Source organism: Halichoeres trimaculatus, unplaced genomic scaffold (genome assembly GCF_033239565.1).
Source record: "Halichoeres trimaculatus isolate MK-OKI-2021-1 unplaced genomic scaffold, fHalTri1.1 fHalTri1_scaffold_7, whole genome shotgun sequence".
NCBI lineage: Eukaryota > Metazoa > Chordata > Actinopteri > Labriformes > Labridae > Halichoeres > Halichoeres trimaculatus.
Window position 1 is genome coordinate 20,435,212 of NW_027437185.1, and position 14,845 is coordinate 20,450,056.

General features: G+C 43.2%; 2 protein-coding genes across 36 annotated transcripts in view; both read left to right on the forward strand.

Moving 5' to 3' along the window:
- LOC141793146 (protocadherin gamma-C5-like) overlaps positions 1 to 14,845 on the forward strand; it is a 290,533-nt gene that overhangs the window by 198,305 nt on the left and 77,383 nt on the right. Inside the window, exon 1 of one of the 35 annotated variants that reach the window (XM_074673586.1) lies at positions 4,844 to 7,316. The exons of 31 other annotated variants lie outside the window; for them this stretch is intronic. In XM_074673586.1, the coding sequence (XP_074529687.1) occupies positions 4,878 to 7,316 (2,439 nt within the window). In that variant the 5' untranslated portion in view covers positions 4,844 to 4,877. Of the gene's footprint in view, positions 1 to 4,843; positions 7,317 to 12,127; positions 14,601 to 14,845 lie in introns of those variants that run through there. 3 more of the 35 variants (XM_074673605.1, XM_074673593.1, XM_074673617.1) reach the window with 3 other exon arrangements.
- LOC141793852 (protocadherin beta-16-like) lies at positions 8,935 to 11,534 on the forward strand. Its single transcript, XM_074674721.1, has one exon. The coding sequence runs from the start codon at positions 9,108 to 9,110 to the stop codon at positions 11,532 to 11,534; it is 2,427 nt and encodes an 808-aa protein (XP_074530822.1). The 5' UTR covers positions 8,935 to 9,107.

Here is a 14,845-nt window from a genome sequence, read left to right on the forward strand (position 1 = left end):
GGCTACCTGGTGACTAAAGTGGTGGCTGTTGATGTGGACTCTGGACAGAATGCCTGGCTGTCGTATAAACTGCAGAAAGCCACAGACAGGGCGCTGTTTGAAGTGGGCTTACAGAATGGAGAAATCAGAACTATCCGCCAAGTGAGTGATAAAGATGCTGTCAAACAAAGACTGACTGTTATAGTGGAGGACAACGGGCAGCCGTCTCGTTCAGCTACAGTCATTGTGAACGTGGCGGTGGCGGACAGCTTCCCTGAAGTGCTGTCAGAGTTCACTGACTTTCCACACGACAAGGAGTACAATGACAACCTGACTTTTTACTTAGTGCTGGCTTTGGCTGTGGTCTCCTTCCTCTTCATCACGTGTTTGGTGGTTATTATATCAGTGAAAATCTACAGATGGAGACAGTCTCGCATCCTGTATCACTCCAACCTGCCTGTCATTCCGTATTATCCCCCACGTTACTCAGACACTTTGGGCACAGGGACTCTGCCACACGTGTACAACTACGAGGTGTGCAGGACGACTGACTCCAGAAAGAGTGACTGTAAGTTCGGCAGAGCTGGTAGTCAGAACGTGCTGATCATGGACCCCAGTTCTACAGGGACCATGCAGAGGATACAGAGTGAGAAGAGCATCCTGGATGAACCAGACTCTCCTCTGGAGGTTTGACAACTTTATTAATAACTATTGTAAATACACTATTGAGACGAAAAAGGCACTTTTTTTTCTTCTTTAGACCTGACCCTGTAAACTAGCTCACGCCCGCCATTAATGCGACATGAAAACGTGTCTCGTTTTGTCTATTACTGTTTTGAGGGTTTATTCATGTTTTTCATGGAAAAGTGTTGTTCATGTAGCAATGCAAAACTCTTTCTTTCGGGCACATAAACGTAATTGTCTAAGCGATATTAAGATTTGGTTTTAAAGTAATGTATAGAGGAAGATAAATAGTAGTCATGGATTCATCATGACTTCTTCTGAACCAGATGCTCAAAGCTCGGTGTTTTTATAATTGTAGCATATCACATCAGACTGTTGACTGTGTCACTGGCTTTGAATAGAGAGTTTCTGGTGTAAGTATAACGTATGCTGAACACTCTTGACCTCTCACCCTGTTACTTTTATACTTTGCGGATGTAAGTCAAAGACACGGTTTATTTCAGCACTCTCCATTCTTGTGTTGTGAGACCATTTCTGGGGGGATTTTCTGTCTTTTATGAGGATGTGTCTTTTTCAGGACCTCGGACAGCGAAATGCACTGTAACAGCTCTTTTAACATTCAATATTCTATCTCCACCCATTTCGTTGAAAGCACACTATTTTAAAAACAAACACGCAACATCTCCTGCTTTTGAATGACTTTAATCAAGCTGTTGGGGTATTTTAAATTCAGTATCAAGTTTTAAAATCTTCTGGTGATTTGAAAAAGGCTTGACGCAAATGTACTGATAAAGTTTGTTCCGAGATATGAACGTTTTGTAACTCCGAAGTTGTAGACCCGTTCCACTAAACTGTAGGCATGTGAGTGGGTATACTGAACAAAGGTTGGAGGGTTTGATTTCTGCAGTTTTGTGCTGTGAACTCTAAGGGCCGCTGTTGACCAGAATGTGAACGACTGATAGTGGAGTCGAAGCAGCACCTCCCATGTTTCATCGACATAACAGACAAGGAGCTCGATAAGAAGGATCCTCGACTGAATTGTGCTGGAAATATTAACAAAGAACCTCGAACTTGTGACTTCTTCTTCCTCGTGTGGATGACTGGGTGAATAGTTGACGTCCGTGCAGGAATCGCTATAAGGTTGATGGGATATAAAGGACTCGTTACTTGTAAACATGTCGGCTAGAACAATGGCGAGGCAAGTACTGCTGTTTTTCTGTCTCATCTCCATCGACTCGGTGGTTGGACAAGTCAGCTACACTATACCGGAGGAAATGGCAAAAGGCTCTTTGGTCGGTAACATTGCACAAGATTTAGGTCTGGAAACGAAACGCCTGTCATCAGGTAAAGCTCGGATATATACCAGAGACAGTGATGGGTACATCGAGTTGAACAGGGAGAGAGGAGTCCTCCTTGTTAAACAGAGAATCGACAGAGAGGCGCTTTGCAGACAGACGACGCCGTGTGCTCTACATTTTCAGATTATTTTAGAGAACCCTATGGAGTTCTATAGTGTCACAGTGCAGATCACAGATATTAATGATAATGCTCCAGCATTTGAAAAAAGTGAGATGAAATTTAAAATAAGCGAGTCAACCGTAATCGGAGCTAAATTTGTCCTGAAAAGAGCTGTGGATCTCGATGTTGGTATCAACGACCTTAAAAGCTATGAATTAAAACCTACAGATAATTTCGCTCTGAAACTGCACAACAACGCTGACGGGAATAAAAACGTTGAGATGGTGCTGCAGAAACCTTTAGACAGAGAGAAACAGGAGCAGATATCTCTGGTGTTAACTGCTGTAGATGGAGGAGAGCCGCAGATGTCAGGGACAATGCTGATTATCATCACAGTTTTAGACGCTAATGATAATGCTCCAGTTTTTACACAACAAACATACAAAGCTACAGTTACTGAGAACTCACCAAAAGGCACCGTAGTTGCGACTGTTACAGCCTCAGATGCAGATCAAGGCTCTAATGGTAAAATAACTTACTCTATTACAAATACATTAGATGACATTGCGAAAGTTTTCGAGGTAAATGAGGAAAACGGTGACGTCATTTTGATCGGAAATATTGACTTTGAAGATTCGCGAAACCTCCAGATAAATTTACTTGCAAGCGACGAAGGGGGACTAACAGACTCCTGCAAGTTAATAATTGATGTTCAGGATGTTAACGATAACAGACCAGAAATTGATATCATGTCGAAATCAACTGTAATCTCAGAGGATGCGAAACCAAATACAGTCGTGACAATGATAAACATCCAAGACAGAGACTCAGGCGAAAGTGGAAAAGTGCAGTGTTACATTGACGAAAACGTTCCCTTTACCTTAAAAACATCAACAAATAACTTTTTTAGTTTAGTGACAGAAAGTGATTTAGACAGAGAGATAGCTTCTCAGTATAACATCACAGTGACCTGCTCTGATGAGGGAGTGCCCTCCCTCTCCAGCAGCGTCACTCTCACCTTACAGATCTCTGATGTCAATGACAACGCGCCTGTCTTTGAAAGGAGCTCATATGAGGCCTACATTGTAGAAAACAACACACCAGGCCTCTCTATATTCACAGTGAAAGCCAGAGACGCTGACTGGAACCAGAATGCCCGTGTTTCTTACATCCTGGAGGACTCCTCTGTCAACGGAGTGCCAGTCTCCTCATATGTGTCGGTTAGTGCTGATAGTGGAGTCATCCATGCAGTGCGCTCTTTTGACTACGAGCAGATCAAAGACTTCAAGTTCCGAGTTAAGGCTCAGGATGGAGGCTCTCCTCCACTCAGCAGCAACGTGACAGTGAAAATAGTCATCCAGGACCAGAACGACAACCCGCCTCAGGTCCTGTACCCAGTCCAGACTGGAGGCTCAGTGGTGGCTGAGATGGTGCCCCGTGCAGCAGATGTGGGCTATCTGGTGACCAAAGTGGTGGCTGTTGATGTGGACTCTGGACAGAATGCCTGGCTGTCGTATAAACTGCAGAAAGCCACAGACAGGGCGCTGTTTGAAGTGGGCTTACAGAATGGAGAAATCAGAACTATCCGCCAAGTGAGTGATAAAGATGCTGTCAAACAAAGACTGACTGTTATAGTGGAGGACAACGGGCAGCCGTCTCGTTCAGCTACAGTCATTGTGAACGTGGCGGTGGCGGACAGCTTCCCTGAAGTGCTGTCAGAGTTCACTGACTTTCCACACGACAAGGAGTACAATGACAACCTGACTTTTTACTTAGTGCTGGCTTTGGCTGTGGTCTCCTTCCTCTTCATCACGTGTTTGGTGGTTATTATATCAGTGAAAATCTACAGATGGAGACAGTCTCGCATCCTGTATCACTCCAACCTGCCTGTCATTCCGTATTATCCCCCACGTTACTCAGACACTTTGGGCACAGGGACTCTGCCACACGTGTACAACTACGAGGTGTGCAGGACGACTGACTCCAGAAAGAGTGACTGTAAGTTCGGCAGAGCTGGTAGTCAGAACGTGCTGATCATGGATCCCAACTCTACAGGGACCATGCAGAGGATACAGAATGAGAAGAGCATCCTGGACGAACCAGACTCTCCTCTAGAGGTTAGAATCTTTCGCTTTACATATCATTTTCCCCACATTTTTTATTTTCAGCTTTCCGGCCTCAACAGAAATTCAGCACCCTGGATAGAGCCACTCTGCTGCTCCATCCAGCGCTTTCTTTTTTCGTAGCAGTTTCCTCGTATGTGTTTATTGTCCTCATTTCATTTCATTTCCTTAGGCAATCTAATTTATATACTTAAATTATCATATATATATATATATATATATATATATATATATATATATATATATATATATATATATATATATATATATATATATATATATATATATATATATATATATATATATATATATATATATATATATATATATATATATATATTATATTTATATGTATGTATATAAAGTACAGCAAATGTTAGTGGAGTGTGTCTTGCAGTTTCACGTTTTGAACTCCATGTGCCGCTCTTGGTTAACGGGTTGCAGTTTTGGAGAGGATTTAGAATGGTTCCTCCCATTTGATGTCGTTGTTTCAGAAAAAGAAAGGACAGCAGCACTGTTCACGGTCTGAATCGTTTTTGAATGGATACTCGGATCTAGAACGCTCTTTTTTTCTGCATCTGTGGATATCGTCGTTTTCTATATATATTTCAGTTTTACGTTGGGATTTATTTGATGTGTGACGGATCACAACATCTTATTCGTGGCGCAATGTTAACAGTGGGGAGAACAATGAGACGGCAAGTACTGCTTTTCATTTCGATCCTCTCCCTCAGTTCTGTCCTCGGTCAGGTCAGCTATTCTATTCCGGAGGAAATGGCAAAGGGATCTGTTGTGGGTAACATAGCACGGGATTTAGGATTGGATGTGAAAAGACTGAAGTCAGGTAAAGCTCGAATATTTACTGGTGACAGTGCAGAGTACATCGAGCTGAGCAGAGAAAGGGGAGTCCTCCTCGTGAAAGAGAGAATCGACAGAGAGTCGCTCTGCAGACAGACGACGCCTTGTGCTTTACATTTACAGATAATTCTGGAAAACCCGATGGAGCTATTTCGGATAACAATAGAAATTACTGACATCAACGACAACAGTCCCAGTTTTAAAAATGATGAGAAGCGTTTTGAAATCAGCGAATCTGCCATAACTGGTTCAAAATTTGTACTGGAGAGGGCGATAGATACCGATATTGGCGTAAATGGCCTGAAAAATTACAGCCTTAAGCCTAGTGATAATTTTGTGCTAAAGATACATAATCAGGTCGACGGAAATAAAAAAGTCGAAATGGTCTTACACAAGCCCTTAGACAGAGAGAAAGGGGAGCATATATCCTTGTTGTTAACAGCTGTTGACGGAGGAGAGCCTCAGATGTCGGGTACAGTAAAGATTTACGTAACTGTACTTGATGTAAACGACAATGCTCCTGTTTTTATGCAGTCGGTTTACAAGGCAGCCATAGCAGAAAATTCAGAGAAAGGTACAATACTGACAACTGTAAGTGCCTCTGATGCAGACAAAGGAACACATGGGGAAGTCTCTTATTCCGTTTCCACAACTATGGACAGTGTTTCTGACATATTTACTATCAATGAAAATGGTGAAGTAATTTTGATTGGAACAGTTGACTATGAAAAAGCCAAGAATTATGAAATTGATATTGAGGCTACAGATAGTGGAGGCCTTTCTGATTCCAGTAAGATCATTGTTGATGTTATTGATATCAATGACAACACGCCTGTAATCAGTATACTTTCTAAATCTGAGTCAGTTCCAGAAAACTCTCCCCAGGGTACAGTAATAGCCATGTTCAGTGTCTTTGACCCAGATTCCAATAGCAATGGCCAAGTTAACTGCAGAATAAATAACAATATACCATTTGCTATAACAACGTCTTCCAATGATTTTTATAGTTTAGTTACGGACAGTGATTTAGACAGAGAGATAGCTTCTCAGTATAACATCACAGTGACCTGCTCTGATGAGGGAGTGCCCTCCCTCTCCAGCAGCGTCACTCTCACCTTACAGATCTCTGATGTCAATGACAACGCGCCTGTCTTTGAGAGAAGCTCATATGAGGCCTACATTGTAGAAAACAACACACCAGGCCTCTCTATCTTCACCGTGAAAGCCAGAGACGCTGACTGGAACCAGAATGCCCGTGTTTCTTACATCCTGGAGGACTCCTCTGTCAACGGAGTGCCAGTCTCCTCATATGTGTCCGTTAGTGCTGATAGTGGAGTCATCCATGCAGTGCGCTCTTTTGACTACGAGCAGATCAAAGACTTCAAGTTCCGAGTTAAGGCTCAGGATGGAGGCTCTCCTCCACTCAGCAGCAACGTGACAGTCAAAATGGTCATCCAGGACCAGAACGACAACCCCCCTCAGGTCCTGTACCCAGTCCAGACTGGAGGCTCAGTGGTGGCTGAGATGGTGCCCCGTGCAGCAGATGTGGGCTACCTGGTGACTAAAGTGGTAGCTGTTGATGTGGACTCTGGACAGAATGCCTGGCTGTCGTATAAACTGCAGAAAGCCACAGACAGGGCGCTGTTTGAAGTGGGCTTACAGAATGGAGAAATCAGAACTATCCGCCAAGTGAGTGATAAAGATGCTGTCAAACAAAGACTGACTGTTATAGTGGAGGACAACGGGCAGCCGTCTCGTTCAGCTACAGTCATTGTGAACGTGGCGGTGGCGGACAGCTTCCCTGAAGTGCTGTCAGAGTTCACTGACTTTCCACACGACAAGGAGTACAATGACAACCTGACTTTTTACTTAGTGCTGGCTTTGGCTGTGGTCTCCTTCCTCTTCATCACGTGTTTGGTGGTTATTATATCAGTGAAAATCTACAGATGGAGACAGTCTCGCATCCTGTATCACTCCAACCTGCCTGTCATTCCATATTATCCCCCACGTTACTCAGACACTTTGGGCACAGGGACTCTGCCACACGTGTACAACTACGAGGTGTGCAGGACGACTGACTCCAGAAAGAGTGACTGTAAGTTCGGCAGAGCTGGTAGTCAGAACGTGCTGATCATGGACTCCAGTTCCACAGGGACCATGCAGAGGATACAGAGTGAGAAGAGCATCCTGGATGAACCAGACTCTCCACTGGAGGTTAGTTTTTTGGAAGATCAAAACGCGTTGCTTTAGCATCCAAGTAACAGCCCATTTCCCTCAACAGATTTTATTTATTTCTCTCTCGAAAGCCCTGAACCATTGTATAACACACTTAATACAGTTTTATTTTGTTTTTTATTCATTGAATTGATCTTACAATTTGCCCGTTTTTAGAAGTTATTTTTTAATCACATTTATTAGTACTTTTTGCTCCTCTGTTTCCTTAAACGTCAGTGCAGTTAAATTTGCCTTAATCTCAGTCACCTTTTGGTCTAAGTCACTGTTATCGTTCATCAACCCTCTCTAATCTTGATCTTATAATTTTGAAAATTAATGCCCCCCAGAGTAGTACCTAAACAATTGGAAGGTTTTTGAGAAGTTTGAAAATCTTTCAATGCATCTTTAAACTTCAGAAATATAAAACTAGTTTGCAGAAAACCTGATAGGTTTCATTGAGTTGTTTTTAGTTTATTCTGGTGCATGTTGCTGACCTGCTGTGCAGACATCCATAGTTCACGTTGTACCATTCCCACTTTTTTCTGTCTTTACTGCTGCAATGTTTAACTCCAGGGCCCTGCCTATTCATTAATATTGAGAACTTTTCACGTGTGTCCTGAAGATTAGTAGGCCTATTAAGAGAGGAAAATACACATCAGTATTGCAGTTAAAAACGTGTGTGTTCACGCCAGTGCACTTTTTTAATGCGTCCCTTTTCAGAATGGCTCTGTGAAAGAGGAACGTTTTCCTTTTCACCTTTTATTGTCTTAGAAACCCACAAAAAAGACAAGTACTAAATAGCCTCAAGGTGATGTCTAGTTGTAGAACTCAAAACACTCCAATTTATCAGTGTTTGCTTTTCATCACAGTACTTTGTTCAGCAAATATTGAGGTTTAATGACACCCAGCCCTTGTCTGAAGGAATGCTGCTGAATACCAAAACATTTTTTTTTATAAGATTAAAGTGGTTGCACAATTACTGAATGCATCTTTTCTGGTGATTTTCTGGCATTGTTCAGGCTGGAAATGTTGTCAATGTCATGATAGAAGAGTACCAGTCACTGGTCCTGCTTTTATCCTGTGGGTATTCACCCAGTGGTCCTGTTGTACCAGGATGAACCAGTTTGTATGAATTACTGATCAAGCTTATTTCCAAGAATGTGAGGGTAATAGGGCTGTAGAAAAAAAATGTGTGTGTTTTTAAAATATATGACATCTTTCCTCAGTAAAAGCTTTGAAGTTTGTGGTGAGTCAAATGAAAAATTACAGTGGTTTTATCTTTGCATGGCAACTTGAATTTCAGCTTTGATTTACACATTTAAATAAATCCACATTTTTTTATCAGGATGATATTTATGAATCAGCTATTTCTGACCGTCTTAAAGAGCTCACCCATTCATATATTTGAGCTAGAATATGAAACTATTCTTCAGTTCTTAATGATCCAACTGATTTTAAACCCTTTTCTCTGTATTTTGTTTAACATCTCTATGCATGGTGGAGTTCAGTGCAGTGCAAGTGTTTGGACTCTCAGTGCCGCTGTTGACCAATGTAGAGCCTTCCCCGCGTTATTTGGTCTCTTGAAAAGAGAAAGAGACAGTCATTCCTTACACAAGCGTCGGTGCAGGATCCGAAGAGACATCGGTGCTGAGCTGTATCTGCGTCCGATTTAAAGGAGAAAACTAAACTCTGAGATTATCTTATTTTTCGCCCGTGGATTATTATTTGAAGAGACGTCGATGCTGAGGAGTACACTATCACTATTCAGCGTCAGTTTATTTCGAGGATAAAATGTCGGACAGAACAATGAGGCGGCAAGTACTGTTGTTTATCTCGATTGTTTCCCTGAGCTCAGTGTTCGGGCAGGTCACCTACTCCATCCCTGAGGAAATGTCCAAAGGCTCTGTGGTTGGTAATATAGCGCAGGATTTAGGATTAGACGTGAAAAGACTGAAGTCGGGTAACGCTCGCATATACACTGGAGACAATGCGGAATACATCGAGCTGAGTAGAGACAGGGGGGTCCTGCTCGTGAAAGAGAGGATCGACAGAGAGGCGCTGTGTGGGCAGACAACACCGTGCGCTTTGCATCTTCAGATTACACTCCAGGATCCAATTGAATTCTTTACAGTGACAATCGAAATAAGTGATATTAATGATAATGCGCCTAATTTTAAAAAGGAGGAGATGAAATTCAGGATCAGTGAGTCGGCTATGATTGGAGCAAAATTTGTGTTAGAGAGAGCCATGGATTTTGATGTCGGTGTGAACGGTTTGCAGGGTTATTCTTTAAAGCCGACAGACAACTTTAATCTAAAGCTCCAAAACCAGCAAGATGGTAGTAAAAAGGTGGAGATGGTTTTACGGAAGAATCTGGACAGAGAGGCTCAAGAGCATCTCTCATTAACTCTCACAGCCACTGATGGTGGTGATCCCCAGCTATCGGGAACAATGCGAGTAGAAATTTCAGTGTTAGATGCAAATGATAATGCTCCAGTATTTACTCAGGAAGTATACAAGGTCACTGTAGTAGAAACAGCCCCAAAGGGTACAATTTTGAGTACCGTTAGTGCTGTGGATGCAGATCAAGGGTCAAATGGCAAAGTATCATATTCAATAACCAACACAGTGGACGATGTTCCTACCTTGTTTCAGATCAACGAAGAAAATGGTGTGGTAGTTTTATCCGGAAACCTTGATTACGAAAAGACGCAGCACTATGAAATACATGTCCAAGCGAGTGATGATGGTGGACTAACAGATTCATGTAAGATTGTTGTGGAGGTGACAGACACTAATGATAATAATCCGTCTATAAATATTATGTCAAAAACGAATGCAATATCAGAAAATTCAAAACCTGGAACTGTTGTAACTATATTTAATGTTCAGGATCCTGACTCTGGAGAAAATGGTAAAGTGACTTGTACTATAGAAGAACAGATGCCATTTCAGATGAAAACAACATCAAAACACTTTTTTAGTTTAGTAACAGACAGTGATTTAGACAGAGAGAGAGCCTCAGAGTATAACATCACAGTGACCTGCTCTGATGAGGGAGTGCCCTCCCTCTCCAGCAGCGTCACTCTCACCTTACAGATCTCTGATGTCAATGACAACGCGCCTGTCTTTGAGAGGAGCTCATATGAGGCCTACATTGTAGAAAACAACACACCAGGCCTCTCTTTATTCACAGTGAAAGCCAGAGACGCTGACTGGAACCAGAATGCCCGTGTTTCTTACATCCTGGAGGACTCCTCTGTCAACGGAGTGCCAGTCTCCTCATATGTGTCGGTTAGTGCTGATAGTGGAGTCATCCATGCAGTGCGCTCTTTTGACTACGAGCAGATCAAAGACTTCAAGTTCCGAGTTAAGGCTCAGGATGGAGGATCTCCTCCACTCAGCACCAACGTGACAGTCAAAATAGTCATCCAGGACCAGAACGACAACCCCCCTCAGGTCCTGTACCCAGTCCAGACTGGAGGCTCAGTGGTGGCTGAGATGGTGCCCCGTGCAGCAGATGTGGGCTATCTGGTGACTAAAGTGGTGGCTGTTGATGTGGACTCTGGACAGAATGCCTGGCTGTCGTATAAACTGCAGAAAGCCACAGACAGGGCGCTGTTTGAAGTGGGCTTACAGAATGGAGAAATCAGAACTATCCGCCAAGTGAGTGATAAAGATGCTGTCAAACAAAGACTGACTGTTATAGTGGAGGACAACGGGCAGCCGTCTCGTTCAGCTACAGTCATTGTGAACGTGGCGGTGGCGGACAGCTTCCCTGAAGTGCTGTCAGAGTTCACTGACTTTCCACACGACAAGGAGTACAATGACAACCTGACTTTTTACTTGGTGCTGGCTTTGGCTGTGGTCTCCTTCCTCTTCATCACGTGTTTGGTGGTTATTATATCAGTGAAAATCTACAGATGGAGACAGTCTCGCATCCTGTATCACTCCAACCTGCCTGTCATTCCATATTATCCCCCACGTTACTCAGACACTTTGGGCACAGGGACTCTGCCACACGTGTACAACTACGAGGTGTGCAGGACGACTGACTCCAGAAAGAGTGACTGTAAGTTCGGCAGAGCTGGTAGTCAGAACGTGCTGATCATGGACCCCAGTTCTACAGGGACCATGCAGAGGATACAGAGTGAGAAGAGCATCCTGGATGAACCAGATTCTCCTTTAGAGGTTAGAAATTCCCGTTTTTGTTTGTGATTTTAAATTAAAACCTGTATATTTATTTGCTCTTATCTGACATACCAGTATCCTTCCACAGCAGCATGGTATGTAGAGCATTTTGAAATGCATGCACCGTTTAAGCTTTTTCAGAGCATATCTGTTCAGCACCACGGACAGCGACTCGTATCACTGCAGTTAATGTGAACATGTACCGTAGTGCTGTGGATTTCTGTTAATTTTCCTCTGTGCCTTTTTGCTTATAAACTGAAATCTTAAACATGAAAGTCATACATTTAATTTTTGTTACTAAACAATGAAAAAAATAAACGTGGGAAAGTGTCAGTGAGGTCAAAACAACGACCAAATTGTCAGATTAGTTAGATAAAAAGTGTGCCTTTGCAGTACAGTGGTAATTTTGATCCCATGATGTAATTTATATTTTCAACTCAAAGCGTCGCTGTTGGCAAGCGTGTTGCGATTGCTCTAGATGTTTTTTTTCCTCTCAGTGCCCTTCCCCTTCGTGCAGTTACGTTTGACATGAAGTAGAACGAGGCAGACAACAGGGTCCTCGCTCGACGGGAGCACCAACAGGATCAGTTTTACTGGATACTTTTACTTATAACCGTTTTTTGTGGATCGTATTTTGTCACAGACATTAGCTGATAACATCGTGAGCCTTTCGTTTTAATGACGCTGGACACGACTTCCAACAGAACAATGAGACGGCAAGTACTGTTGTTCCTCTTGCTGCTTTGTCTCAGCAGCGTGCTCGGCCAGGTCAGCTATTCTATTCCCGAGGAAATGTCCAAAGGATCTGTTGTTGGTAACATAGCGAATGATTTAGGTTTGGACCTAAAAAGGTTAAAATCAGGTAAAGCTCGTGTCTATACTGGTGGCAGTGTGGAATACATCGGGCTGAATAAAGACAGAGGAGTCCTCTTCGTCCGGGAGAGGATAGACAGAGAGGCTTTATGCGCAGAGACGACGCCTTGTGCTTTACATTTCCAGTTGATCCTGGAAAACCCTATGGAACTGTTTCGTGTGACAGTGGAGATCACTGACATAAACGATAATACACCCACTTTCACAAATGCAGAAAAACGCTTTGAGATCAGCGAGTCCGCGGTGATAGGATCGAAATTCATTTTAGAGAGAGCCATTGATTCGGATATTGGGCCGAATGGATTACAGCGATATGTTCTCAGTCCAACTGATAACTTTATGTTAAAACTTGAAAATCAAGCAGACGGAAGTAAAAAGGTGGAAATGGTTTTACAGAAGCCTCTGGATCGAGAAAAGCAGGAGCACATATCACTGTTGTTAACTGCTGTAGATGGAGGAGAGCCGCAGATGTCAGGGACGATGCAGATATTTGTTCATGTGTTGGATGTGAATGACAATGCCCCTATATTTGCTAAGCCTTTGTACAGAGCAAAAATTCCAGAAAATTCTCCCAAAAGCACAAGTGTAACGACAGTAAGTGCAACTGATAAAGACATCGGTTCAAATGGAGAGGTATCATATCTGATAACACCTACTAAACGTGTCTTAACCGAGCTCTTCAAGATTAATTCAAACACTGGTGAAATTATCCTCATCGGAGCATTAGATTACGAAAAGGCTAAATCTTATCAACTTGATGTTGAAGTGATAGACAGCGGGGGACTCTCTGATTCTGCAAAAGTGATTATCGATATTGTTGACATAAATGATAACAGTCCTCACATAAAAATACCTTCGAAATCAGACTCTATATTAGAGGATTCCCCTCCAAACACAGTTATCTTCATGTTAAGTGTTGAGGATCCTGATTCGGAAAGTAATGGAAAGGTAGAATGCAATATAGACAACAGTATCCCTTTCAAAATACAAACAACGTTGAATGGATTTTATACTTTAGTAACAGAGGTCACTTTAGACAGAGAGGTGGCTTCTCAGTATAACATCACAGTGACCTGCTCTGATGAGGGAGTGCCCTCCCTCTCCAGTAGCGTCACTCTCACCTTACAGATCTCTGATGTCAATGACAACGCGCCTGTCTTTGAGAGGAGCTCATATGAGGCCTACATTGTAGAAAACAACACACCAGGCCTCTCTATATTCACAGTGAAAGCAAGAGACGCTGACTGGAACCAGAATGCCCGTGTTTCTTACATCCTGGAGGACTCCTCTGTCAACGGAGTGCCAGTCTCCTCATATGTGTCCGTGAGTGCTGAAAGTGGAGTCATCCATGCAGTGCGCTCTTTTGACTACGAGCAGATCAAAGACTTCAAGTTCCGAGTTAAGGCTCAGGATGGAGGCTCTCCTCCACTCAGCACCAACGTGACAGTGAAAATAGTCATCCAGGACCAGAACGACAACCCCCCTCAGGTCCTGTACCCAGTCCAGACTGGAGGCTCAGTGGTGGCTGAGATGGTGCCTCGTACAGCAGATGTGGGCTATCTGGTGACTAAAGTGGTGGCTGTTGATGTGGACTCTGGACAGAATGCCTGGCTGTCGTATAAACTGCAGAAAGCCACAGACAGGGCGCTGTTTGAAGTGGGCTTACAGAATGGAGAAATCAGAACTATCCGCCAAGTGAGTGATAAAGATGCTGTCAAACAAAGACTGACTGTTCTCGTGGAGGACAACGGGCAGCCGTCTCGTTCAGCTACAGTCATTGTGAACGTGGCGGTGGCGGACAGCTTCCCTGAAGTGCTGTCAGAGTTCACTGACTTTCCACACGACAAGGAGTACAATGACAACCTGACTTTTTACTTGGTGCTGGCTTTGGCTGTGGTCTCCTTCCTCTTCATCACGTGTTTGGTGGTTATTATATCAGTGAAAATCTACAGATGGAGACAGTCTCGCATCCTGTATCACTCCAACCTGCCTGTCATTCCATATTATCCCCCACGTTACTCAGACACTTTGGGCACAGGGACTCTGCCACACGTGTACAACTACGAGGTGTGCAGGACGACTGACTCCAGAAAGAGTGACTGTAAGTTCGGCAGAGCTGGTAGTCAGAACGTGCTGATCATGGACCCCAGTTCCACAGGGACCATGCAGAGGATACAGAGTGAGAAGAGCATCCTGGATGAACCAGACTCTCCTCTGGAGGTTAGAAATTCCCGTTTTTATTTGTGATTTTAAATAAAAACCTATATATGTATTTGCTCTCATCTGACATACCAGTATACTTCCACAGCAGCATGGTATGTAGAGCATTTTGAAATGCATGCACCGTTTAAGCTTTTTTCAGAGCTTATCTGTTCAGCACCACGGACAGCGACTCGTATCACTGCAGTAAATGTGAACATGTACCGTAGTGCTGTGGATTTCTGTTTATATTCCTCTGTGCCTTT

Excerpts from the sequence above, each read along its gene's own strand:
- LOC141793852 (XM_074674721.1), top strand. The coding sequence starts at position 9,108 with ATGTCGGACAGAACAATGAGGCGGCAAGTACTGTTGTTTATCTCGATT.